This window comes from Dipodomys merriami, unplaced genomic scaffold, assembly GCF_024711535.1.
Source record: "Dipodomys merriami isolate MVZ:Mamm:240054 unplaced genomic scaffold, mDipMer1.0.p SCAF_27, whole genome shotgun sequence".
Classification (NCBI taxonomy): Eukaryota; Metazoa; Chordata; class Mammalia; order Rodentia; family Heteromyidae; genus Dipodomys; species Dipodomys merriami.
Genome location: NW_027204159.1, coordinates 16,345,375 through 16,372,234, shown reverse-complemented (window position 1 = coordinate 16,372,234; position 26,860 = coordinate 16,345,375). Strand labels below are relative to the sequence as shown.

General features: G+C 47.4%; 1 protein-coding gene across 1 annotated transcript in view; it reads right to left on the bottom strand.

The window, feature by feature from the left end:
• Positions 1 to 26,860, bottom strand: part of Afap1l1 (actin filament associated protein 1 like 1) — a 70,497-nt gene that overhangs the window by 6,000 nt on the left and 37,637 nt on the right. Inside the window, exons 6-17 of the mRNA XM_070036361.1 lie at positions 22,315 to 22,413; positions 21,719 to 21,930; positions 19,315 to 19,494; positions 18,195 to 18,287; positions 14,663 to 14,756; positions 14,299 to 14,463; positions 12,713 to 12,924; positions 11,515 to 11,660; positions 10,508 to 10,580; positions 8,183 to 8,294; positions 4,307 to 4,471; positions 1,572 to 1,750 (exon numbers count right to left, since the gene is read on the bottom strand). Coding sequence (XP_069892462.1) covers positions 1,572 to 1,750; positions 4,307 to 4,471; positions 8,183 to 8,294; positions 10,508 to 10,580; positions 11,515 to 11,660; positions 12,713 to 12,924; positions 14,299 to 14,463; positions 14,663 to 14,756; positions 18,195 to 18,287; positions 19,315 to 19,494; positions 21,719 to 21,930; positions 22,315 to 22,413 — 1,730 coding nt within the window. The remainder of the gene's footprint in view (positions 1 to 1,571; positions 1,751 to 4,306; positions 4,472 to 8,182; positions 8,295 to 10,507; positions 10,581 to 11,514; positions 11,661 to 12,712; positions 12,925 to 14,298; positions 14,464 to 14,662; positions 14,757 to 18,194; positions 18,288 to 19,314; positions 19,495 to 21,718; positions 21,931 to 22,314; positions 22,414 to 26,860) is intronic.

Below are 26,860 nucleotides of genomic sequence, written 5' to 3'. Positions count from 1 at the left end.
AGCCAGTGGGAGGGGGCAAAGGGGAAGGGTGGAGAGGGTGATGGGGTATCACCCAAGTATATTATATGTACATATGCAAATAACATAATGAAGCCCATTAAAAACTATAAAATAAAGATGGGAAAAGAAGTGGGGATAAAAAAGAAATAGGGGGGGTTGGGAATGTGGCTTAGTGGTAGAGTGCTCACTTTACATGTATGAAGCCCTGGGTTCAATTCCTTAGCACTACATAAGCAGAAAAAGCTGGGAGTGGTGCTGTGGTTTAAGGGTCATAGAGAGCTAGCCTTGAGCAAAAGAAGCCCAGGTTCAGTGCCCAGGCCCTGAGTTCAAGCCCCAGGACTGGCAAAAAAAAAAGAGGATGAATATGATCAAATCATATAGGAAGTATACATATACATATTTATACAAAGTATATTTATACAAAGTATATTTACGCAAAGTATACATATATATACAAAGTATCATAATAAAAAGCTATTGTTGTACAATAAATATATGCTAATGAAAGAACTTTCAAGAGACTTGAAGTGAGGGAAGTTGCCTCTCAGGATATCCTATTGGGAGCGAGAACATCATCCTTGTATGGTTGCCAGGGGTAACAGAGAGAGTGAATGCTAAGCTTAGAAGAGAGGGTTGTGGACATAGCTGGGAATCTCAGCAGTCACACTTCCTGGGTTTGTAATTCTGTCTTTCACTTGGCTGAGTGATCCTGAGCAAGTCACTCAAAGACTTCTGAACCTCAGTTTCCCTGTCTGGCAAGTGGAATTAATACAAGCTCATAGGACTATGAGATTGTGCAGTTTAAATACTGTACTGGCCCAAGGTAATCCAACAGCACGTTTTCTATTCAACATAGGGTAGCTGTTATTATTAGTAATCTTGAGACCATTTCCAAGATCTTAGATTATTTTGTGGGGAGAAGGGGGAAGGTCAGTACTAGGTTTTGAACTCAGGGCCTGGGGCCATCTGTTAGCTTTTTCATGCAATACTGGCATTCTGCCACTGGAGCCACACCTCCACTTCTGGCATTTTAGTGGTTAGATAAGAGTCTCAGGGGGGTGGGAATGTGGCTTAGTGGTAGATTGCTTGCCTAGTATGCATGAAGCTCTGGGTTCAATGCCTCAGTACCACATAAACAGAAAAAGCTGGTGATGCTGTGGCTCAAGTGGTAGAATGCTAGACTTAAGCCAAAGAAGCTCAGGGACAGTACCCAGGCCCTGTGTTCAAGTCCCAGGACTAGTTTTTTTTTTTTTTTTAAAGGACTTTCCTACCCGGATGGTCTGTACCTTGATCCATAGATATTCACTTCCTAAGTAGTAGGAATTCAGGCATGAACCACTGGTGCCCAGCTCAAGATCTTAGATTTCTAAGACCACAGCAGTGCTGATCTAGAGAGAGCAGGCTAGAGAGCCACTAGGACTTTCTCTAAGATCCCTATCCTGGCTATGCTGCAGGTGGCTCATATCTTCACCTCCCTGGGCCTCAGTTTTCTGAAGTGAGCAGAGCAGTCTTTGTGTGAGAGTGTCTTGCTGTGTGAGACCATTTGCCCACATACAAGCCAGGGAACTCACCTTACTCCTGCCCCTGCTGTTCATGGCCAGCCCCAGAGCTGGGCCCCCTGCCAGGGACTGCTGTAAGCGCTCCTTCACAGCTACGAGCTTCAGCTCCAGGTCAATCCGATGTTCCTCCTTTGCCCGACACTGAGCCTCCAGGCTGGCCACTGCCTCCTCCAGGGCCTTCAGCTTTGGACCTGAGTGCAGAGACAGTGAGAAACAGCTGCGCCTACCCCAAAGCTCAGGGAACTGCTCAAGGGCCTCAGTCCCTGAGTGGAAGCCTTCCTGGACAGCCTTTCTAGCACCTCAGTCCCACTTAGGAGATGGTCTTTGGGCCTGGCTTTCCAGGTCTACAGTGATGTCTTTGGCTGCTTAGTTCCCATCTCTAAGAAGTAGGGAACCACTGTTTCTCCTGATTTCCTACTGGGACATCATTCTTTCCCTTTATTCTCCGTAGTTTGAATGGGGTCGACCTCATTCCTAGTTCAAGGGTTTGGCACATAATTTAAGCCTGGACCATAATTACCTCTTATCTTATGGTCACAGGGACCGGTTTAGAGATCAAGTTGGTGTGGTCACTGAGAAGAGAACAGGCTAAAATGAGGGCTGGAGCTGTGCAGCCACTCTGCCACCACAAGGGGGAGGGAACAAAATCAAAGTAGAGGAAGGCAGCAGCATTAGAGAAATTAGCTTCCCAGTGACATTGCTTATGTTCTTAGACCTCACAGTACCTGTTTTGCCAATTTTCTAGCTATCTTTTTCTTCCGGTATGTCAGTCTGATTTTGGTGTCTGTTGTTTGCAGGCCAGAGTCAACATGAGGCTTTACAGAGATGAGGGTTTTCAGAATTTTGCTGCTTATTCAGTTTAACTTTTTTAGTGGTGTTTCTAAGTGGTAGTATCTTTTCAGGCATTTTTTTTTTTTTTTTTGGTGCCGTACTAGTGCCCATACTGCTGGTACTTGAACTCAGGGCCTCATGCTCTTGCTTAGCTTTTTTGTTCATGGCTGGCTCCATATGACCTGAAACATGCTTCCACTTCTGACTTTTTGCTTCTTAATTGGATAAGCGCCTCTCACATTTGTCTGCCTAGGCTGGGTTTGATCTCAGCCTCCTGAGTAGCAAGAGCCATGGGCACTTGATGGGTCTTCCCAGGTTTTCAGCTAGTTCCACTCTCTGTTCTGCATTGAGAAGTTACCTAGTAATGTTAAATTCACTCATTCTTCCTTTAGTAAGAACTTACTGAGTTCTTTTACTATGTACCGGACACTGTCCTAGATCTTGAGATATGTCAGACAGTACAACTGGCAAAGATTTTTGCCTTTGAAGAATCTGTGTGTGTGATAAACAATAAGATAATAAAACTGTCTACTCTGTTACAAGGTGATAGCAATATAGTTAAAAAAATGGAGGAGAGGGCTGGGAAAGTGGCTCAGTCGTAGACCACTTGCCTTGCATGCATGAGGCCCTGGGTTCAATTCCTCAGCACTACATAAGAAAAAAGAAAAAAGCCGGAAGTGGCGCTGTGGCTCAAGTGGTAGAGTGCTAGCCTTGAGCTAAAGAGCTGAGGGACAGCCCAGAGTTCAGGCCCCCAAGACTGTCTTCCCCCCCACCCCCCAAAAAATGGAGGAGAGCCACTCATGTTTCTGGCTCTTATACAAACTGCCTTTATGTTGAAACCAAGCCTTCCTGTACCTCCCACCGATTCTGCCCCTTGCTACTCAGAATGGGTCTCACCCTAAACCAAAAGCTCTGGGTTTGAGGCTCCAGAGCAGCCCTTGAGGTCCTGAAATAGTTTGTGTTTTTATCCTAGGAATGGACCCAGAGATTCATGGGCTACACAACTGTAGACATGTTTTATGAGGTTCTCTGTTCCCCAGCATGTGAAGAAACCTCAGGCTGAGCATGATAAGCTGCAGCTAGAGAACTAGAAGAAAAGGAGGGGTGTGGAGAAGTGCAGAGCTGGTCAGGGCTGCAGAAGTCCCTATGTTTCAGAAGAAATACTGGGAAGTAACACTGTATATCCTTGCCAGCCTGGGACCAATGCCTCTCACAGACCTGAGAATGAAGGGCTATGGGTTCAAAGTGATGCCAGGGCACACTAAGTAGGGGTTTTCTTTTTCTTTCTCTCTTTTTGTTAGTGCCAGTCCTGAGGCTTGAACATAGGGCCTGTGTGCTGTCTCTGAGCTTCTTTGGCTCAAGGCTAGTACTCTACTGCATTGAGCCACAGTTCCATTTCCTGCTTTTTGGTGGTTAATTGTGGAGAAGAGTCGCTACCACTTGAGCCATAGCTTCACTTTTGGCTTTTTTAGTAGTCTATTGGAGACAAGAGTCTCACAGACTTTCCTGCCTAGGCTGGCTTTGAACATGGATCTTCAGATCGCAGCCTCCTCTGTTGCTAAGATTGCAGGTGTAAGCCACCAGCACCCAGCTTCTTTCTTTCTGACTGTACTGGGGTTTGAACTCACATTTACTAGGTAGGTGCTTTACCGCTCGAGTCACTCTCTGCACTTGTTTTTCACACTTCTTAAACCCAGGCTCTTACTGCCTTGAGATCACCCATGAGTTTGATGCTTTCCTAGCCAAAAGCAGTCACTAACTTGACAGCACGTGCTTTAAAGGAAGTGACCAGAAAGAAGGGGGCGGGGGAGGAAGGGAGGAGCCTCCTATCAGTTGGGTGGAAAGCCAGATGCCCTGTGCAGATGACCCCACACTGTGCCAGGGCAGGTGTACTCGGGGCCATGCCCATGCAGTACCTGAGCTGCTCCGAATGGCTTCCCTCAGCTCCCTCTTCTCCTGCCGGAGGGCCAGCAGCTCTGTCCGAATCATCTCTTTCTCTTTCTCTAGTTTCTCTTTTTCTACCAGGTACCGCCGGGCATCCTCCTCAGCCCGGTTCTTGCCGTACTTATATTGATTGGCACCTGTGAGATATGGGAAGAAAGGAAAGGCTCTCAGTCATGACCTCTGGTGAGGTACGAGGCTGTGTCGGCTTTTCCTCAGTCTCCAATGGCTCTGTCAGTAAAATGGGAAGATTCAACCAATTCCTTTGTGTGTGTGAGTGGTTGTGCATGCACAGTGACCTCTCTCAAATTGTGTCAGAATGTGCAACTCTGTATTTTTTTTAATTGTGAAAATACCGTACAGAGGGATTACAATTACATGGACAAGGTTATGAGTGCATTTCTTATCAAGTATTGTTGCCTCCTCTGTTTCCCCTTCCCATCCTTCCCCCTCCGCCAAAGTTGTAAAGTTCATTTTTGACATAACATCTTGTACATCTCATTGCTGCAATAGGTCCACCTGTATTCCTATTTAAACAATTTGTTTTTTTCTCTTCCCCTCCACAAATCATACCAATCAAATATAGTGAAAACAGGGGTTATACTACGGGGGAGGGAGAAACTGTATTTTTGTCCCTGGTGCTTTTGGTTTCTTTTTTCTGGCTAGAGTATAAACCTAGCCAACACAGTAATGAAGGTGGTCAAGACAGACGGCTGGGGGGGGAGGAGGGAGAGGAGGGAGGGGAGGAGGAGGGGAAGGGAGGGGGAGGGGGGAAGAGTCAGAGTCAGTCAGTCAGTGTCCTGGGGCTTGAACTCAGGGACTGGGTAGACACTGTTCCTGAGCTTTTATGCTCAAGACTAGTGCTCTACCACTTGAGCCATAGCTCCATTGGCTTTTTTGCTTGTTTTTGGAGACCAGAGTCTCATAGACTTTTCTACCCAGGCTGGCTTTGAACCATAATCCTAAGATCTGAGTAGTTAATGATCATAGGTGTGAGCCAGTGGTGTATCAGTCAACCAATTCCTTTTATTTAGATGGAATGCCTTAAGGAGAAGAGAGGAAAAGGGAGCTAGCAGGTCGAGGCACCAAGGTCTTTAGAAACAGGTAAACTACTTGTATTCTCTCATCATCACTTTACGTGTGTGTGTGTGTGTGTGTGTGTGTGTGTGTGTGTGTGTGTGTGTGTGTGTGTGTGTGTGTGTGTGTGTGTGTGTGTGTGTGTGTGTGTGTGTGTGTGTGTGTGTGTGTGTGTGTATGTGATCTATTTACTCTTCCGCATTTATTTCAGTTAGTTTTCCATTTTTCTTTATTAGCTTACCTTAGTTATGGTAGACAGAAATTTCACTGTTGCATTTCCACACATTTACAATAGTCTGCAATCAGTCTCAGCTCTATCACTCTCCTTTCCTCTTTTCTTCCCTTTCCAAAGCTATGTCAACAGGTTTCATTGCTGTTTTCATAGTAGTTTTCCATTTAAAATAGGTTTAAAATAGGGCCCATTGTTTCCAATGCCTAAAAGGGAACTCCTCACCCCAAAAGGGGAGAGATCTTTCCAATGTTACATAGTAGTGTAGTGGTTGAGTGAGGAACAAGGGAAGGCAGATCTACCCCCAGGACAGACAAGCTATATATATATACATATATATATATATTTTTTTTTTCGGGGGGGGGCCTGAACTCTGGGCCTGGGCGCTGTCCCTCAGCTCTTCAGCTCAAGGCTAGCGCTCTACTGCTTGAACCACAGCACCACTTCTGGCTTTTTTCTTTTTGTTTATGTGGTGCTGAGGAATTGAACCCAGGGCCTCAGGCATGCAAGGCAAGCGCTCTACCACTGAGCCACCTTCCCAGCCCCCAGGGACAAGCTATACTAATAAAACTGCTAGATCATTGAAAAATGATGTTTTCAAAATAATACTTCAAAAAACAAAGTGCAGTCAGGTGCCGGTGGCTCACACCAGTAATCCTAGCTACTCAGGAGGCTGAGAACTGAGGATTTCAGTTTGAAGCCAGCCTGGTCAGGGAAGTATGTGAGACTGTTTATCTCTACTAAACTGCAAAAAAAAAAAAAAAAAAAAAAAGTTGGAAGTGGTGCCGTGGCTCAAAGTGATGCCTGAGCAAAGGAAGCTCAGGGACAGCACCCAGACCCTGAGTTCAAGCCCCAGGACCAGCCCCTGCGCCCCCCCCTCCAAAAAAAAAAAGAGTAGAGTATGAGTTTGTCCAGGTGCAGATTAGGGAAGAAATGTAGAGAAGAAAGAAGAACAGAGGCCGACAGGATGCTGGCTTGCTCACGGCGCAAAGGCTGTGCTGGAAACAGAACCCACAGGTGTTGTCTGGCACAGAGAGTCACTGGTGCAGGGCAGCAGTCAGGCACCTCACTGGATCCCGTGCAGAGCTGGGTGGGGCTCAGGCTGGGATACACAGGGGAGCTGTGGCTCTCCAGGCAGCCCATCCAGGGTACATGGAGGGGTCTGGTTTACCCTAGTCACCCCAGATCAGAAAGAAGTTGTTAGCTCAGGAAACCGGTAAAGTAGGGAGATGGTCTCTGAATCTGTATTTTATATCTGTAGCTGTATTTATATCTGTATGTATACTTATGTCTACATTATCAGTGTTCAATCTTTAAAAAACTTAATCCCTCATATTAAAACAGAAGATTGCAATGAGGCTGAATATGGTCAAAGCAGTTGGTTTGTATAGATGAAAATAGAGCAGTGAACCCTGCTGAAATTATTTTAGGAAGAGGCAGGGGTCAGGGAGAGTGATGGAGGAGGCAAGGTCCTAATGCATTATATACATGTGTGGAAATGCCATCGTGGACTTCCCTGGTAATAATGTATGATAATAAAAAAATCTTGTGAGATAAAAACAAAAAGCCCAATTTCTAAGCATTTTTGATGAATAGGTAAATCTGGCTAGTGCTGCTGTTGGGGGCTCCTGGAGGGTTGCATGCTGTCTGATAGCTCCAGTTTCCTATCTGCCCCAACCCTAAAGTACTCTGCTTTGCAGGCTGAGATGAGACACGGGACTTTTACGTGCTAGGCCAATGCTCTCCCACGGGTCTGTTGTTCCTTTTCTTAGGGTAGCATGCTTTCTTTCCCCACATTTTACTCATTTAATTTGCTTACTCTGCAGAGAGAGAGAGAGAGAGAGAGAGAGAGAGAGAGAGAGAGAGAGAGAGAGAGAGAGAGAGAGAGAGAGAGAGAGAGAGAGAGAGAGAGAGAGTGTGTGTGTGTACCTGAAGGACGCTAGGAGGAGGGCACAGAGTCATAGGGAAATGGAAAAATATACAACAGAGGGGCCCATCAGCTGCACTGGACATTGCTCTACCACTGAGCCACCTTCCCAGCCCCCTGTCATACATTCTTAAAAATATAAAATTAACAAATTAGAGTTGTTAAATTCTAAAGTTTTGCTGTGTGTGTGTGTGTGTGTGTGTGTGTGTGTGTGTGTGTGTGTGTGTGTGTGTGTGTGTGTGTGTGTGTGTGTGTGTGTGTGTGTGTGTGTGTGTGTGTGTGTGTGTGTGTGTGTGTGTGTGTGTGTGTGTGTGTGTGTGTGTGTGTATTGCTTACTCAGGGTTTTGAGTTCTTGCTTAGCTTTGTAGCTCAAGGTTGGTGTTCTACTACTGGTGCCACACCTCCACTTCAGGCTTTTTGCTGGCTACCTGAAGGGAAGAGTCTCATAGATTTGCCTGTGCTGACTTAGAAATTTGTTCCTCAGAGCCCAACCTCCTGAATAGCTAGGATTACCAGTATGAGCCACCAGTGCCCAGCTAAGAGTCTGGTTTTGAGACCCATTCATGATGGCTTCCCTCCCCTCCCCCTGCACATCAGGGCAGTCCTCATGGAACTCACTGGAAGCATGACGTTTGACTTTGACCTGGGGGTCCACTCGGTGGGATTTCTCACTGCAGGAGGAGGCATGGCGCTTCACCTGGGCTCCGCTGGGCCTTGGGGGCTCCTCGTCCTGTGAGGAAGAGGAGGAAGGTTAAGTTTGGAAGGCTAGTGTCACCCAGCCCTGTTCCTGCTGGGAACGAGCCTGGCAGGGCCTCTGAGATCTTGGCCTTTTGTCTGCAGATGCAGACAGTTTCTCAACCACTTTCACGAGCAGTGTGCCATCTGAATCTCATGTCTTTCTGTGGCAGGCAGAAGAGGGCAACCCTAAGCTGGGGTGCCTGCTGAGAGGACAACTAAGAAGTCTCATAAGACGGGTGGTCACCATATTAGATTTATGATAGATTATTTTTGTCCTCACATCATTTGGATGAATCCTTCTAATTTCCTGAATTACGACTACAGTCTTTCCTCAAAAAACACAAGAAAAGAAACAAAAATTGCGGGTGAGATCAGTCTATGGTAGTAGTAAGATAGCTTATTAAAGTGGCTACATATTTGTGCATTAGCAGTATTACATGGCCAGGTATGGCAGCTCATGCCTATAATCCCAGCTACTTGGGAAGTAGAAGGACGCAGTCTGAAACTGGTCTGAGAAAAGTTAGTATTGATCATTTATGTCAAAATCAAACCAAATGGGTGAAGCCGATTGGGATCATTGCATACAAGTATGGAAATGTTGCCAAGAAACCACTTCTTTTTTTTTTTTCGGTCGGTCGTGGGGCTTGAACTCTGAGCTTGGGCGCCGTCCTTGTGCTCTTCAGCTCAAGGTGAGCACTCTACTGCTTGAGCCACAGCGCCACTTCCAAGAAACCACTTCTTATAAAACTTGTGTATACTAACAAAAAATTGTCCTGAAAAAGAAAAAAAAAAAAACAATACAAAAGAACAGGAGGGTGGCTCAAATGCTAGAGTGTTGCATGAGGTGTTGAGTCCACTCCTAATAAATAAATAAATAAAACCAATAAAGAAATAAAACAAATACTCAAAATCTACTCAAAGCTCAGGAAACTCTAGTGGAGTATAATACTATTATGTAACTATAATATTGATAACAACAGTACTTTTTTTTTTTTTTTAATTCAGGGCCTGATACTGGTTAGGCCTTGCCTCCAGCCCTAATTTTTGCTGGCTATTTGAGAGGTCAGCTCTCATACTTTCCTGCTCCAGATCTCAGCTTCCTAAGTAACTAGATTTGGGTGTGGGTACTATTGATTCTTCTGTATGAAACTTCCCAATGTCCAGGTACTATACTGTTTTTTGTTTGAGAGGGGAGGGGGGTAGTCATGGGGCATGGAGTCTGGGCCTGGGCACTGTCCTTGAGCTTTTTTGCTCAAGGTTAGCACTCTACCACTTTGAACCCAGCTCTACTTCCAGTTTTTAGGTTGGAGCTAAGTCTCGTGGACTTCCCTGCCCAGGCTGGTTTTAAGTTGTGATCCTCAGATCTCAGCCTCCTGTGTAGTAGCTAGGATTATAGGTTTGAGCCACCAGACCTTGCCTGTGCTGTTCTTTTTTTTTTTGGTTGGTTGTGGGGCTTGAACTCTGGGTCTGGGCGCTGTCCCTGAGATCTTCAGCTCAAAGCGAGCGCTCTACCACTTGAGCCACAGCGCCACTTGCTGATTTTTTTTTACATGCAATATTTCATCACAGTCCTAGGAGATAAGCATTCTCTTGCCTACTAGGTGCCTGGATGTGAGGCCCAGAAAAGCCAACACAGGTCATTTGGCCTCAGCTCCAGGTTTGACTCCAGCATTCATGTCTAAGGCTCTAAGCTGTCCGGCTACACATCTCAAGCTAGTTAGGTCCCTGTGTTCATCTGAGTCTGAAGAAAGACCATGGAAACAGAAAGGGTGGCTAGGGAGATTTCTAGTAAAGTGAGTCACGGAGGTGTGATTCTCAGAGTGCCAGCACCATCCACAGAAGGGCTGTGGCCTGCAGACTTGTCTCTGGTGTCTTTGTCAGCTTGAGCCTCTCTCTGCCTAGATGTGAGGCCGCTCCACCCACCTGTCTAGTCAGAGTGTGCTTCTTCTCCCGGGCAGAAAAGACAGGTTGTAAGGGCACTGGGGAACAGGTTTACCCCCTCCACCCCTGTAAATCCATTGGTACTTCCTGCACCACAGACTCCTCATCCAGAGCTCTGAGGAGGAGCAGAGCCCCACCTTCTAGCTGTTGCTTAAGAAAAGCAGTTTTTCCAAGGCAGAAAGGGACAGGGGACAGTGTGTGTGGATGGGGTGTAGGGACAGAAGCAGCCTCTGCCATGTTCTCGGGCAACCCAAGCCACCATACCTGCACCTGTTCATAGGGAACGTCGTCATAGACACGGGGCTCAGGCCACTGATCCTGGCAGGATCTGGCGTACCTAGGGAAACAGGAGGAATGGGGATGCTGGTGGGGGTGGTGCTTTCCTGGTCACCCCTCCTGAGATTCTGGCAGCAGCTCTCCATAGAATTGGAAGATATTGTGTGCCCCTACAATTTGAGCCACAACCCCCCGCCACACTTCTGGCTTTTTGCTGGCTAACTGGAGATAAGAATCTCAAATCTTATGGACTTTCCTGCCTGAGCTGGCTTTGAACGGCAACCATCCGATCTCAGCTTTCCGAGTAGCTAGGTTATAGGCACAAGCCACCAACACCTTGCAGTCTTTCTTTTGTTGTTGTTGTTGTTGTTGTCAGCTGTGGGGCTTGAACTCAGGGCCTGGGATCTGTCCCTGAGCTTTATTGCTCAAGTCTAGCACTCTACTACTTTGAGCTACAGCAACACTTCCAGTTTTCTGGAGATTAACTGGAGATAAGAGTTTCACAGACTTTCCTGCCTGGGCTGGCTTCGAACCATATTCCATAGATCTCAGCCTTGAGTAGCTAGGATTACAGGTGTGAGCCACTAATGTCCGGCAAGCTTTTCTTTTTTTTGGAGCCAGGGTCTTGCCAGGTAGCCCAGGCTGACTTTTGACTTTGAAATTCTGAGTGCTGTGTTTAAAGGTGAATGATGCCCTGCCTGGCTTGAGCTCTTCTAATGCTGAAATTGGTGGATCATCCACATTGCCCACACGGATGCTCAGGGGTGTGTCTGCGAAAGGTCCTGTGGTGTGAGGGCAGAACACAGATCCTTTTTGAGTCATTCTGTCTACAGGGTGTGTCCACCCTGGGCAGCTCCCTCCGCATTGCTGACTGAAGAAGGCACCACCCTAGCTTCCCACGGCTCCTCCCCTTCCTCCCAGTGCCCAAGGCTGGGCTCAGAGCACAGACCGAGGTGAAAGCCCTGAGCAGGTACGGGTGGTGGGCCACCCCTTACAGGAAGGAGTTGCGTCCAGCACTGACGATGCTGGTTAAGGTCTCCACATCCACATAGTCATAGTGCAGTGCCTCTGGGGTGACTCTGGAGCCCATCTCCACCAGCAGCAACCCAAGCCAGCGACCCATGTCTTCTGAACAGTTTGCCTGGAGTAGAAGGGGCACAGTGGACCTCAGTTCCACATTGTGAAGGTTGATGGCAGCCTGCTTTACTTCAGCCAGACCACAAATACTCAGAAGCACCTATTCTGTACCCCATCCTTAGGGGTCAAAGAGGAATGAGAGTAGAACATCTAGAAATCTGAGATTCCTTCTTTCCCTGGATTCCAATTTCTGTCAAAGCCACCTCCTCTAAGAGCAGAGACCCTACCTGACTACCTTTCTTTTGTGCCAGTCCTGGGGACTGAACTCAGGACCTGGGCTCTGTCCCTGAGCCTCTTTGTGCTCAAGGCTAGCGCTCTACCCCTTGAGCCACAGCACTACGTCTGGCTTTTTCTGTTTATGTGGTACTGAGGAATTGAACCCAGGGCTTCATGCATGCGAGGCAAGCACTCTACCACTGAGCCACATTCCCAGGCCCTGAATACCTTTCTAAGACTGCATACTTTTGGGGTCCTCCTAACCATTTGAGTATAAAAACAATATTTAAGTGTTCCCTGAAATTTAAGATCAGGATGAACAGATGAACCTGGACTCTCAGGCTGCCTGAGAAAATCTAAATACAGAATGTTCTGTTTAATCTAATGTTCCACTCAGTGGTACTCACTAGACATTATGTTGAACATGAACTATAACACTTTGTCCATGGGGATGGGAGGGGAAAACTAAGAGAGAGGGAGGGGAGGGGTGACACTGTCCAAGAAGAAATGTACTCATTACCTGACTTATGTATGTCACTGTAACACCCCTGTACGCCACCTTTATAATAATACTAAATTTAAAAAATATATAATGGTCTATTAAGAATATCAGAAAAATCATTTTTAGTAGTGTAGGCATGCTTCTCCCCTTTTATGGGATGTAACTGTAATGTTCTTAATACTTACTTGAAGTGATTCATGTTTAGCCAGGATTTGAAGGCTGGTGGCCTGTGTTCTATTGTGTCCTCCCCCTCCCTGCCTGCAGCACAGGGCAGTGGTAGCCACCCCACCCCCCAAAAAGACCTTGGGGCCAGGACCCCTGGGCCCCTTGCCCCTCACCTCCAGGATGGCCACCTCCTGCCGATTGCGCAGGATCCTGAAGGCAAACGGGTGCCTAGGCCCAAAGCCTGGGGCCACCTCGCAGCCACGCAGGGCGATGGCGTTCACGTGGGTCTGCAGGTCCGCGCGGTCCTTGTGGAAATACAGAGTGCTGCACCGAAGGCGGCACCAGCGTTCTTTCCAGCCCTGGGCCACCAGCACGTTCAGATAGCCTGGGAGGGGAGAGGGCATGTGACCTCTGACAGCCTGTGTGTGTGTGTGGGAGCTGGGGTGTGCAGGGTGCAGGTGTGCAGCCCTGTACCCCAGGGCTGAGCACTTGCACCACCCCAGTGCCCTTGTGCTTTACTGGGAAAGGCCTTAAGCACCCTCTTTCCTGAGCTGGTTTTCTGGTTCTGAAGGGCGTGCTGATAATCCCTGAACACCCTAAGGAGCACGTCAAAAATAGTGCTGGGAAGTGCAGAAGCTACACCTAAGGCTATAAAGACACAACCCTATCAAGAGCACAACATGCCTCCTGCCTGCCCCCACAACTTGTACTGCAAGATGGAAACCAATGGATGGTGCTGACACCTAGTGGCAGCATGTGGAAACCACCATAGCTGACAGCAGCACATAAATATTATTAGTATTGTCATCATGATCATTATTAACCATAGTGTAATTTGACTCACTGATTACAAAATATCTCCCATAGTCATATGCTCTTGTACTATTTTTTCAGGGTAGAATACTTCTGCATATTGGAAACAGATGATCTTATTTATTTTTTGTAGGAATAGGAATTCAATCCAAGGCCTCACACATGCTGGACAAGTGTTCTACTACAGAGTTACACCTAAACATGCCAATTTGGATGGCTTTCTACTGGCATACAGTATTATATTCAGTATACTGTATTTATTTGAAAAGTAATGCTTCTCTTCCAAATGTGTTTTCACAAATGCTAAATGCATTTATATTAAAAAGATCTTAAGCATTTTTGTTGTTGCTGTTGTGTTTTTGTGTGTGATGGTGCTGGGGCATGAACTCACGGTGTCATATTCTCATTTAGCTTTTTCACTCAAGGTTTTGCATTCTACAACTTGAGCCACATCTCTACCTCTGGCTTTTTGCTGGTTAACTGGAGATAGGAATCTCACGAACTTTCTTGCCAGGACTGGCTTCAAACCATGATCCTCAGATCTCAGTCTCCTGAGTGGTTAGAATTACAGATCACCAAAGGCTGGCCAAATTTCTCTGCAAGACAGAGCTATAACTGAAGTACCTGCCTGTTATAAGCAATGAACTAAGTTACTCTCAGGATAGCAGAGGAAATGGAGAAACTAAGGCCGAGATGGGCAGTGGTTTGCCTAAAGTGACAGGGAGCAGGGATGGGGCAATCTTGTTTTCCTCTGAACTTCAGGGCCTCAGAGGAACAAAGAAATGGAGGGAAGGCGTGTTGCTAAGTGGGTTTAGCCATCCAGAGGATGGATCACCACCCTGTCCTGGGGGCCAGAGGGCTAAGGCATGGAGGGTCTCTTGGCTTCAGCTCCAGGAACCCTGCTCTGTAAAACCTGAGCAACCTTTCTCCCCCATCCCATACCCACCACAGCATGGAACCTCTTCCTCAGTGGAGGACGTGGTGGAGGATGTCTGTAGGTCCTCGGCCAGGGCCTTCTTCTTGGAGAAGCTGATGATGCGGTTGATCTTGCGGCCTGCAGCCCTGCTCATGGAGCCCTTCAGCTCTGCCAGGCTGCTCTTCTTCCCTTTGCCTATTGCCCAAGAAATGGGTTGGGCATGGAGGAGGGGCCCTGGTTCTACCCATCCTTGTTGTTCCCAGCAGCCCTTTGCAGCCTGCACATAGGACTGGCCTGTATGGACTTCAATCACTTGTGCCTAGGGGTAAGCCTCCCCCTCCCCCCACTCCAGCTAGAGCATCCTCCAGCCTGAGACAAGGGAGGAGGGCTCTACCTTGTTCACAAGCTTCCCGGCGACCGAGGGTGGAACCACCGTCGCCCATGCCCAGACTGTCTGAGTCTGAGGTCTGCTTCTCTTGGGACAGCCTCTGGGGAGGGAGAGATAGCCTCAATCAGTTCAGTCTTCCCCCTAAGTACCCAAGCACATGATAAAATAGTTAACAAACATTGTCATCAACTGTTATGGGCCTTATACTAACTACCCCAGGGACTGGGAAGATGGCAACTTAGGTGTGTTTGGCCATATCTGCTGGGGAATGAGGTGATTATAGCACCCTAACAGCAATGTCCTAGGAGTCTACTCTATTCAGTTGACTGGGTGTTGGGAGGGCATGAACGCAGGATACTACTGTAAAGCTGTGGGTAGTGGGGACAGGCAAGAAGGGAGTAAGCCTGAATGCAAAAGAGCCACAAAAGAGTGTCATCCTGGCAAGATGAGACCTAAAAGGGGAAGAATCAACATGACAGTGAGCCTGTGGCTCACACCTGTATAGTTACTTAGGAGGCTGAGATCGCCAGCCTAGGCAGGAAAGTCTGTGAGACTCTTATTTCAAATTAACTAGCAAAAAGCAGAGCTGGAAGTGTGGCTCAAATGGTAGAGTGCTAGTTGGGTGAGTAGAAACACTGAGCAAGTCTAAGGCTCTGGGTAAAAACTCTAATCCTACCAAAGAAAATAAAATAGTCAAGCCAGGACCTGAAGACCAATAGGAATCTAGGAGAGATCCTAGCTTGGAAGAAAATAGGAAAAATAGCAACACAGTTGGGAGCTGGTGACTCATGCTTGTAATCCTAGCTACTCTGGAGGCCAAGATCTGAGGATCATGGTTCAAAGCCAGCTCAAGCAGGAAAAGTCTGTGAGACATTTATCTCCAATTAGTTAACAGAAAACCGGAAGAACACCGTGGCTCAAAGTGGTAGAGTACTAGCCTTGAGCAAAAGAGCTCAGGGACAGTGCCCAGGCCCTGAGTTCAAGCCCCACAAACAAAGAAAAACAAAAGGAACACACACACATACATACACACACACAAATACACACAAAAATGCTCAGGTGTACACAAAATGCTATTAATTTCACTGCCAGCTACATTAGGTTTATACCAGCCCAGTTCTCAACAAGTTGAGTTCACTGATTTACTGATTTAGTCTTCTAAGGTCAAGGCAGGTGATGGAGCATGGAAATTTTTCCCTTGTTTTTCTCGTTTGACTTGCAGTCATCTAGAGAAGGTTACTGTTACTTTTGGAACAGTAGCCAGCCCAAGTGAAATTACAAGACCAACAACACGAATCATCTCCAACACCTGTGTGATGGGCTTTCTTTTTTTGAGGTATGACCTTGACAAATAGTTCAGATTGGCCTTGAACTTGCAACAGTTTCTGCCTCCTAGATGCTAGTATTGTAGGCATGAATTACCATGTTCTGCCCTTCCTCCTGCCCTTGAGATCAGCCCCAAGGATGTTTCATGCTTGAGCATGGAACTGGGGGGAGGGCAGGGTAGATGAGGGGCCAGGGCAATTATAATATGTTTAATAAATATTAAAATCCCAGATTCAGCTGGCCGCTGGTATGGTTCATACCAGTAATCCTAGCCACTCAGAAGGCTGAAATCTGGGATCAAGGTCCAAAGCCAGCCCAGGCAGTACATTTTATGAAACTCTTATCTCCAATTAATTAACAAAAATCCAGAAGTGGAGTTGTGATTCAAGTAGTAGAGCACTAGCCTTGAGCAAAAAAGTTCAGGGACAATGCCCAATGCCCAAGCTCTGGGGAATCAATCTCTAACACACACACACACACACACACACACACACACACACACACACACACACACACACACACACACACACACACACACACACACACACACACACACACACACACACACACACACACACACACACACACACACACACACAATCTCTAAGACACACACACACACACACACACACACACACACACACACACACACTCAACAATTGGAATCAAGGAGTAAAGTAGTTTAGCTCTACTCCCACAATTTCCTTTTAGATGATGAATTATAAGAATAGGGGACATAAAGGGCCTAAGACTCTTCACCTGCCTTCCCCTTTGGCTTAGTGATAGAATGCTTGCTTAGCATGCATGAAGCCCTGGTTTGATTCCTTAGTATGACATAAACAGAAAAAGCTGGCCCAGGTGGTAGAGGGCTAGCTTTGAGCAAAAGAAGCTTAGGGACAGTGTTCAGGCCCTGGGTTCAAGCCCCAGGACTGGCACAAAGAAAAAATGCTGTGAGGCTTCTGGAAGGAGTAAAAAGACAGAAACAGTGCATAGCATGCCTGGCAGAGGGAAGTCCTGAAGGGTACTGTATGGGTTGGGGTGGGCCTCGCCCATCTTAGCCACCGAGAACCATTATCTAAAGAATAGGTGCTGGGTGTCATCAGCATGTATATCTGCTAACTGAAAGGTACAAAGGCTACAGACAGGGACCGCTATTTTGAGTCTTTAACTCTTCATTTCCTTTATGGCCTCCAGGAAATGTATCTTCCTTTTCTTCCCCCATTTCTCTATTCTATCCCGTTATACTAAAATAAGTCCTTGCTAATACTTGTGCTTCATGAGGCTCTCCTTTTTGTGAGATACTCTGAAATGTGTTTCATGAGTAGATGTCAAGGTCCTGTGATTTGGTGTGGAAACCAAGGCTGAGGTAAGCCCTCATCCATCCACTGGTCACAAGGGCAGGGAAGATGACACCCCAGAACGGGAAATACCATCATGACAGGGAGAAAAAGGGTTGGGTAGTCAGACATTTTCAAAACAGTCAAGCCAGGGCTGGGTACCAGCAGCTAACACCTGTAATCCCAGCTATTCAGAGGCTAAAATCTGGAGGATTGTGGTTCAAAGCCAGGCAGCGCAGAAAAGTCCTGATTGGGGTCATTTCTCTTGTGCCATGGTTGCATGGGTGCTGGGTAGACAGATCCTCACTAAGAACCTGGCCCGGGGAAGTTTCACTGTGACAGCACTGTTTCAGGAGTCACCTTGCCTGGACTTTAAACCCTAGCTCTGCCTTATACTTTTGTCATCTGACTATAGGAGCTGTTATGGAAAGCCAATTCACGAATATATATAAGACATTTGGTACAGTGTAGTCACATCATCACAGTTGTAAGTGCTGGCACTGTTATAGCCTATAAAACCTGTGGATGTGTTTAAACTTTCCCCTTGACTATGATTACACACCTCTGTGTCTGAGTCCTTTGTTACCCACAGCAAGTGGCTAAGTGTAGACACTGGTACGAATTAGCCAACTGACCAATGGCTGCTTCACTTCTTTTCCTGATCTCTTCCTGAGGTCACGTGGCTGAGCCACACCCTCCTGCTAGCTCTGGACATGGGCTCTCTCTACTTGTGCAATAGGCGTTTACTGAGCACTGATTGACTGCATTGCCTGCTCTGCTGGGTATATGAGGAACAGCATCCCCAGCCTGTGAGTTCCCACGGGCCAGGGGCTGTGTCCACGTCTAGGTCAGCAGGAGACTGGAGTCAGATGTACCTTGTCCAGATCCAGCTTGCACAGGAGGACTGGGGACCTGGGGATCTCCGCTCCCTCTGCTCCCCCAGTGGTCTTGCTGACTTCTCGGATAGCCTGTGGAGAGGACACATGGCGGGGGACAGGAGTGCATGTAGGGAAGCTCAGAGGGCAAAAGGAGTTGGAGGGGGTGGGATCAGGGTTGTGGTGACAAGGCCCTGGGGTCACTGGGATGCAGAAGGGGCTGACAGCCATGTGCACAAGTGTGGATCAGGCCAGGGTCTGAAGAGGCTTTCTCCTGTGTCTGTCCCATGGATGGGATAGATAAGGGGAGGGAACCAAGAGGATGGGTCTATTGAGGAGAGAGGTCTTAGAAAAGCCACTTGCTTGCTCTGGCTTCCACACATACAGTATGAGAGATGGCCAGCCCTCTGCTGGGTTGTTTCTGAGGACAGGGGGAGGGATGAAAGGAATGGTGGAGTGGAACATCACAGGATGAGGCTCAAGTGTGGGGAGGGGGTGAAGAGGCTGGGAGAGTCAAAGCTACCTGTTAAAGGTGCAGCAGAGCCAGAGACCAGATGCAAGCAATGTGGTGACCTTTGTTTACTCTCTGGGCCCTGTCCTGCAAGAATGTCTTTAAACTCAAGGCCTAGCTAGAGCTGCTTCTGACAGCAGTGGACAGGTCCTCTCTCCTTCCCCTCTGGAGACAAGGTAAGAATCCCAGAGCATCCCACAGGACAGCTTCGTGTCACAGGAAGGGAGAGATGCAGGAAGAGGAAGGGAGGGAAGGATGGAGGGAGGGGCTGTCTTCTTTTGCTCCAGCAGGAAGATCAGAGGGAATAGCGTAAGGGTATAGTGGCTGGTAGCCTGGGTCCGGAGGGATAGAGCCTGTCTAGCAAGTATGAGGCCCCAAGTTCAATCCTTGGTACCACTATAAAAGGCAAAGGCTTCTGAGCGGAGTAGAGGCAGCAAGGGTGGAGATCTGCCTGGGGGTGGGGCACCACCATCTTCTCAATAGAAACCACTGGCTACTGATGCTTGGCAGACACTCAGATGGGGAAACTGAGGCACAGGGAGGTTAAAGTCACTTGCAGAAGATCCCACAGCCAGTGAGTGCTGCATGGGCCTGGGAAACCCCACATACCTTCAGCCACTCCTCTGCCTGCTCCCGGCTCTGCAGCGCCAGCACCAGGACCTCTGTGGCACCCTGGGAGAAGCGAAGCTCGTGCCTCTTGTGCCGGCTGTCCTTTGGCACATAGATGACAGTGCAAGTCTCCAGTGCCAACCTGAGATTCGGCTGCCGGTCTTTGGAACTTTTGTAACACTGGTCAGGGAGAGAGGGCATCTGGGCTGTCTGGAGTGGATGGTGGAGGAAGACTCCCACCCCTCATACCCTCCATCCAGCCCAACGGGGGTGAGGGGTGGGGGGAGGCTTTGAGGAAGAGGAAGACCCTGATACAATGGCAGGAGGATCATCCAGGCCACCAGAACCAGAGCAAATGCACTGGCATGGGAGGAAGCAGGGGGAAGGGCAGATGGCAGGGGGGTGGGGGAGAATTCTTGTGGCTGGAGAGTCAGTTCTTTATCAGAAGTGGTTCTCATTTCTTCATTCTTAGCATGAAGTCCGTGTTACTTTGATACCAGAACCTGACAGTGACTTTACAGAAAAGGAAAATTATAGGCGGACTTCTCTCACAACACACTTGCAACATCCCTAAACAAAACACTAGCAATGGAATCCACACGACTAAAAAGTAAACCACATCAACAACACAATGGTGTTTATTCTAGGAACTCAAAGGCAGTTTAAAAATTTAACTTCTAAAAATCAACCAAAGAGGCTGAGTGCTGCTGGCTCATGCCTGTAATCCTATACCCAGAAGGTTCAGATCTGAGGAATACAGTTCAAAGCCAGGCTGAGCAGGAAAATCTGTGAGACTCTCATCTCCAATTAACCATTAAAAGCTGGAAGTAGAGCTGTGGCTCAAGTGAGTGCCAGCCTTGAGTGAAAAAGCTAAGTAGCACACTTCCCTTCCCTACACCAACTAAGCACATAGCTGGGTACGGTGGCTCACCACTGTAATAATCCTTGCCACTTGGCATTTGGGAGGTTGAAATCAGGAGGATCTTGGTTCCATGCCAGGGCGAGGAGGTGTGAGATTTTACCTCAACAGAAACAGCTGGGTAGTATGTGGGCAAGAGCCTGTCGTTCATCCCAGATAAAATGGTAGAAATAAATAGGGGGATTGGTGTCTAAGATGGTCCGGGCACAAAGTGAGAACCTATCTCAAAAGCAAACACAAGTGGGGCATCAGTGGTTCATGCCTATAATTCTAGCCTCTTAGTAGGCTAAGATCTGAGGATCAAGGTGCAAAGCCCTCCCAAGCAGATAAATCTACGAGACTCTTATCTCCTATTAACTAGCAAAAACCCAGAAGTGGAAGTATGGCTCAAGTGGTAGATCACTGAGCTACATGGGAAAAAGGGCTGGAGGAAGAGCTCAATCCTAGTAAGTTCAAAAGCCCTGAATTCAAATCTTAGTACCGCATAAGTCATGACATGAACAGAAAAACAAAGGGAAGTTTCCCACCTCACTAGAGGTAGAAAAAAGTACCTGATAAAAGTCAGATCCCATTTGTGATGTAACTGCGAAACTAAGAGTGGAGGACAGGGAATTATCTTATGTGGTAAGAAAGAGCATCTATAAACACCCACAGCACATGCAGTCTTATTGCTGAATTACTGAAGCTTTTCCTTTGAGATCTGGACAGAGTCTGGCTATTTGTTTCCATCTGTCTATTCACTAAGCTGGAGGTCTCAGACACTGCCATCGATCAAAGCGAAGGGGCAGAATCAGGTCCCTGGTCACCCTCAGTCTGGTGCTTGCCTGCACTAAGCATTCACTACCCCAGGGTGAGGAAAGGTCTGGTTTCAGACATGTTTTTATTGAGCAAGGCTTGCCAACAGTGATTTTGTGTGTGTGTTTTTGAGTTGTTAATATTATTTTCTGAAGTTATACTCATCTTCCTGCTTTGGAATTCAAGGTGCATGCTCTTTTATGAAGTGGTAAGTGTTGGTGAATTAAAATAAAGTCTTTAATACTAATGTAACTATGACTCTTCTTTACATCACCTTTATCATAACAATAAAAATGTAAAAAAAAATAATGCCTTAAAGACAAGCAGGCTATGCAACAGTAAGAGAGCTTCAGGAGATCAGGTTTTACAACATACCTGTAAATGAGGGTGGAGAAAAGGTGTGTGCAACCTTTAAGTGGATGTCTCTTGATCAAGGGAATATTCTGTGTGTGTGCATACATGCATGTGTGCCTGCTGTGTGGATGAACTCAGGGCCTGGAGTTTGCTCTACCACCAGCCACACCCTCAGTTCTTTTGCTTTAGTTTGTTTTTCAGATGTAGTCATCTGCTTTTTCCCTGGCTTGCATCAGATGGAGATCCTCCCACCTCTGCCTCCTGATTAACAAGCCAGAGGCTCCCAAGGCCATTGCAGGCCTGTAGACAAGGGTGGTTCCACCAGGAGGCACTCACCAGGAGCTGGTCATCCTTGATGAGCATCAGCTGCTTGGCCCACTGCCCAAAGCGCTTTTTCCGCAGCAGGAAGGCGCATATCCTACAGTCCCGCACCAGGTGCATGGAGGCCTCCTCAGAGGGCCACTGGTGCCGGGGCTGTGGCCCCTTCCCTTCCTCCTCTTCCTCATCATAGGACTCGTAGGAACTGCTCATGGCGTCAGAGTCGTTGTCTGCAGCGGCAGGGGAGAGGACCACCACTGTGTCATCCCTGGAGACCCCTTCTCATACCCTGCCTGGCTCTAGGCCTCAGATCATGGAGGGTGGATATGTCTTTGGATGAGCAGAGCAACCTCAACAATCCCCAGCACAGAGAAGGGAACCGGGCTCTCTCTCCTAAGATCAGTCACCAAGACTCAGGGCAAAGACCAGACTTGGGGCTGCTGACTCCTATTCCTGTGGCCCTTCTACTGAACACAGGAGCCACAGAAAACAAGGGCTTTGGGGACCCCTGGAGCCCCAGCCTGGGTGAGGGGTGGCGAGTGTGGGCTGTGGAGGCTGGCTTTACTGGGGACAGACGTGTGTAAACAGTGATTCTCCCCTTCCCCGCTACTTACAGGAGTTCTTCAGCTCCCCATTCATCCTGGTGGTGGGGTAGCTGTTGTCTGCATCTTCATAGTAGCTGTCCATAATTGAGTGGGCTGGGCTGTAGCCATCTGCGGTCAGAAAAAGCCCAGCTTGGAGAAAAGTGGCAGAGACAAGGAGAGTGGGAGAAAGGATACCATGTTCTTCCTCAGTGAAGGCAGCAGAGCTCAGGGCAGCTCCGGTCTGTGGGAGGGGGTGCGGGTGTCCTGTCCAGGCCTTACCTCTGCTCAGCCTCCCTATTCAGCCTATGTGCCCCAAAACTACCCTGCCCTGTCACATTCTAGGCTGGTATACCTTCTTAACTTTTACCAGAGAACTCCTACTCATCCTCCAAGACCTAGCTCAGGGCTGGGAATGTGGCTTAGTGGTAGAGCGCTTGCCTAGCATGGGTTCGATTCCTCAGTACCACATACACAGAAAAAGTCAGGAGTGGTGCTGTGGCTCAGTGGTAGAATGCCAACCTTGAGCAAATGAAGCTCAGGGACAGAGCCCAGGCCCTGAGTTCAAGACCCAGGGCTGGCAAAAAAAAAAAAAAAGTGGAAAAAAAGACCCAGCTCAAAGATCTTTCCTTTGACCTTTCTAGATCAGTGAATGGTCAGTCCCTCCTCCATGACCCCAGGGCACTGGACAGGTGTGAGTATACTGGTTGCAGCTCTGGTCTCTGCACTGTATGGCCAGCTCGGCTCCCACGCTCTTACACCCTTGGATCTTCCACCTCAGTTGGTGCTCTACCACCTGAGCCACACCTCTACTTCCAGTTTTTTGCTAGCTGATTGGCAATTAACACACTGCAGGCTTAAGGGCCTATCAAACTGCATTTGTATCAGTCACCTGGGGTCTAGCTGAAAATGTACTTCATCCTCAGACATCTAAACTCACTGGACTGAGCTTGCCTGAGGAATTTGCACTGAAAAAAACTGATGTGACAGGAAACTCTAGGCAGATATAAAAGTAAAAAAAAATGAAGTATGATGAATTGGAATAAATGTATTCAACACACATTTTGCTTTTTTTTTTTTTTTTGGTGAGGCTTGAACTCAGGGCTTGAATCTGTCCCTGAGCTTTTTTTTTTTTCTCTCAAGGGTAGTGCTCTACTACTTGAGCCACAGCTCCACTTCTGACTTTTTGGTAGCTAACTGGAAACAAGAATCTCATGGCCTCTGAGCATATAAAATAACATTTATGGAAGTCAACCCAAGGAAATGGAAACGGTTCTTCCTTCGTTGTTTTTGTTTTCTTTTTGTCTTGTTTGCTTGTGTATCTGTCTTTAGTAAGGTAAAGGGGGAGGGCACAAAAATGGTAGGGGGAAAGGGTGAACAAATGCAGCAGTGGTACTCACTAGACATTATGTTGAAAATGAACTATACAATGTGTGGGTGGGGATGGGAGACAAAAACTGGGAGAGAGTGAGAGAAGGAATGACATTGCCCCAAAAGAAATATACTCGGGGCTTGGAAGGTGGCTCAGTGGTAGAGTGCTTGCCTTGCATGCATGAGGCCCTGGGTTCCATTCCTCAGCACCACATAAGCAAAAAGAAAAAAGCCGAAGCGGTGCTGTGGCTCAAGTGGTAGAGCACTAGCCTTGAGCTGAAGAGTTGAGAGACAGTGCCCAGGCCCAGAGTTCATGCCCCACGACCGGACCCCCCCCCCCAAAAAAAAAAAGAAATGTACTCTTTACCCAACTTAAGTAACGGTAGACCCTGTGTGTACACTGCCTTCATAATAACAATAAAAATAAATAAATTATGGGGGCTAGAAGGAATAGGTGGGGATTAAGAGACTGCAATTAAGAGGGTAAACTTTAGAATGGCTAGAATCAAGAACTCTAATAACAACAGATGCCCACTTTTGGGCATTTATCCAAAATCATCACAAACAATACCATACTAAAGCTACCAGTACAACTATGTTTACTGCAGCATCATTTACCATAGCTAAGATATGGAACCAACCCAGATGCCCCTCAGTAGATAAATGGATCAAGAAAATGTGGTATATATACACAATGGAATTCTATGCCTCCATCAGAAAGAATGACATTGCCCCATTTGTTAGGAAATGGAAAGACATGGAAAAAATTATATTAAGTAAGCCAGGTCCAAAGAAACATAGATCCCATGGTTTCCCTTATTTGCAATAACTAGTATATGTCTGAGACAAGCAGAAACAATCAGATAACTTGATGTTAAGTGAAATGAACCCCAAGATAAGGACTCAAATGTTTTTTTCTTTCTTGCGATTGTTTCTAACATATTTATAAGATATTTCTTAGTTGCTTTGTATGTCCCTCCCCCACGGTTTAACCCCTGCTTTCACTGTATTTGATATTGGTATAATTTGTGGAGGGGAAGGGGAAAAACAAATGGTTTAAATAGGGATACAGGTGGATCCACTGCAACAATGACATGTACAAGATGTTATGTTGAAAAACGAACTTTACAACTTTGGTGTGTGTGCGTGTGGTGCATGGTGGGGGGAAGATGGGAGGGGATGGGAAGAGGAAACAAAGGAGGAGGCAACAATGCTTGATAGGAAATGCACTCATTACCTTGCCCATGTAATTGTAACCCCTCTGTACGGTATTTTCACAATTAAATAAAAAGATAAACCAGTTAGCAGATCATGTTAAAAAAAAGTACATTGCACACAGAGAAAATTATCACAATGAAATTTCCTTGTACTAATAATGTGTGCTAATAAACTATTACTACTATTAAAACACAACAACAACACTCCCATGGGCTTTCCTGCCTGGGATGGCTTCAAACCCTAATCCTTAGATCCCAGCCTGGTGAATAGCTAGGATTACAGGTGTGAACCACTGGCACCCGGCCAACACTTACTTTTTTTCTTTTCTTTTTTTAAGAACCTTAAGGTTAAGGATGGGTAGGATGGTGCACACCTATAATCCCAGCTACTGAGAAGGTGCAGAGAGGGAAATATCCACAGTGAGAGGCCTTATATGAAAAAAACCTAAAAGCAAAAGAGCTGGAGCATGGATCAATAGGTAGAAGGCTTAGATGGCAAGGGGGAGGCCCTGAGATCAAGCCCTAGTATTCCCCACCCCTACGTGCACAGGAAGTATGAGTTTTGCTGATGGATGTGGGCTCTGAAGCATCCTTGGACGTTCGGTTGGTGAAGGGTATGTGATACCAGCCTGATGTGAACCGGGTTCAAATCCAGTCTCCATCACTGCTGAGCCACCTTGGAAAGAACATTTCCCTGTCTGGGTATCCGTGGCTATGTCTATAAACTTAGCTACTTAGGACACACAGATCTGAGGACTTGGGTTCAAAGCAGCTGGGGCAGGGAAGTCTTTGAAATCTTATCTCCAATTAACCATCAAAAAGCCAGAAGTGGAGCAGTGGCTCAAGTGGTAGAGCACTGGCTGATCTTGAGTGTGCCAAAGGTCTATGCTTAATAAGCCTTGAGTTCAAGCCTTGATCCTGGCACCAAAGGTCAGGGGGAAAGGACACAGCACACATACAAACTGGGTGCAGTGCCTGACATATAGCATGTGCTAGGAAATGACAGCTGTTGTAATTATGGTCTCCTTTGAGTCCCACAAGAGGCAGGGAGGTTCAGCCCCACTGCACAGACAAGGAAACTGCCCTTCACGATTTGCTAGGGACCACTTGGATCAGAGCTGGGGTTGCCAGCTCTGGGGTTGGACATTCATTCCTATTCCGGGAGTCCTTCCTTTACCCAACCCACCCTCCCACCATCAAGTTCTGAGAGTTCTGCTCTGGGCTCCCAGCCCCTCCCACCCATCTGTTTCCTGCAGGCTGAAGCTCCTAGCCATGCATTCTACCCACTCCAATGCAGCTCAGAGGCTGTAAGGCACTCGAGACCTTGAATGCTGCCCCCCCCCTCGTGAGATGGACTGGGGGTGTCAAGGCCGGGAGTGGGAGTGGGAGGGGTGCAATGAGGAAGAGGGCAGGCTCTAACACCAGGTAGGGGCTAGATGTGTGCAGAAGAGACTGACTCCCTGCTGGCGAGGCCCTTCCTGAGCCCAATGCCCTTCAGATCCAGAAGTCCAGCTGCCCCCAGGAGGGGAATCTTCTGTCCTGTCTGAGAAGGCAGACATGTCTCACGTGACCCAAGGGTGTGCCTTGGGATTTGGAGCCCAAGACCACTCTGCCCTCTCCTTCCTCCCTGTCCTTGGATGGAGGAGACAGGCAATGCAGCCTGCTTTCCCTCCACAGAGCTGTCTGCAGGGACTGAAGAGGGCCACAGACCAACCTGGTCCCACCCCACCACAGCCAAAAGAGGAAAACAACCCAGTGGGCCATCAGTTTATGAATGTGTAAACAAAATGTAGCGGTGAGACTCACGCCTGTAAGCCTAGCTATTTAGGAGGCTGAGATCTGAGGACTCAAGTTTGAAGCCAGCCCAGGCTAAAAAGTCTGAGTCTCTTATCTCCAATTAAATAACAAAGAGCCGAAAGTGGAGGTGTGGCTCAATGGTAAAGTGCCAGCCTTGAGTGAAAAAGCTAAGTAATCCCTACTACCTGCACTTG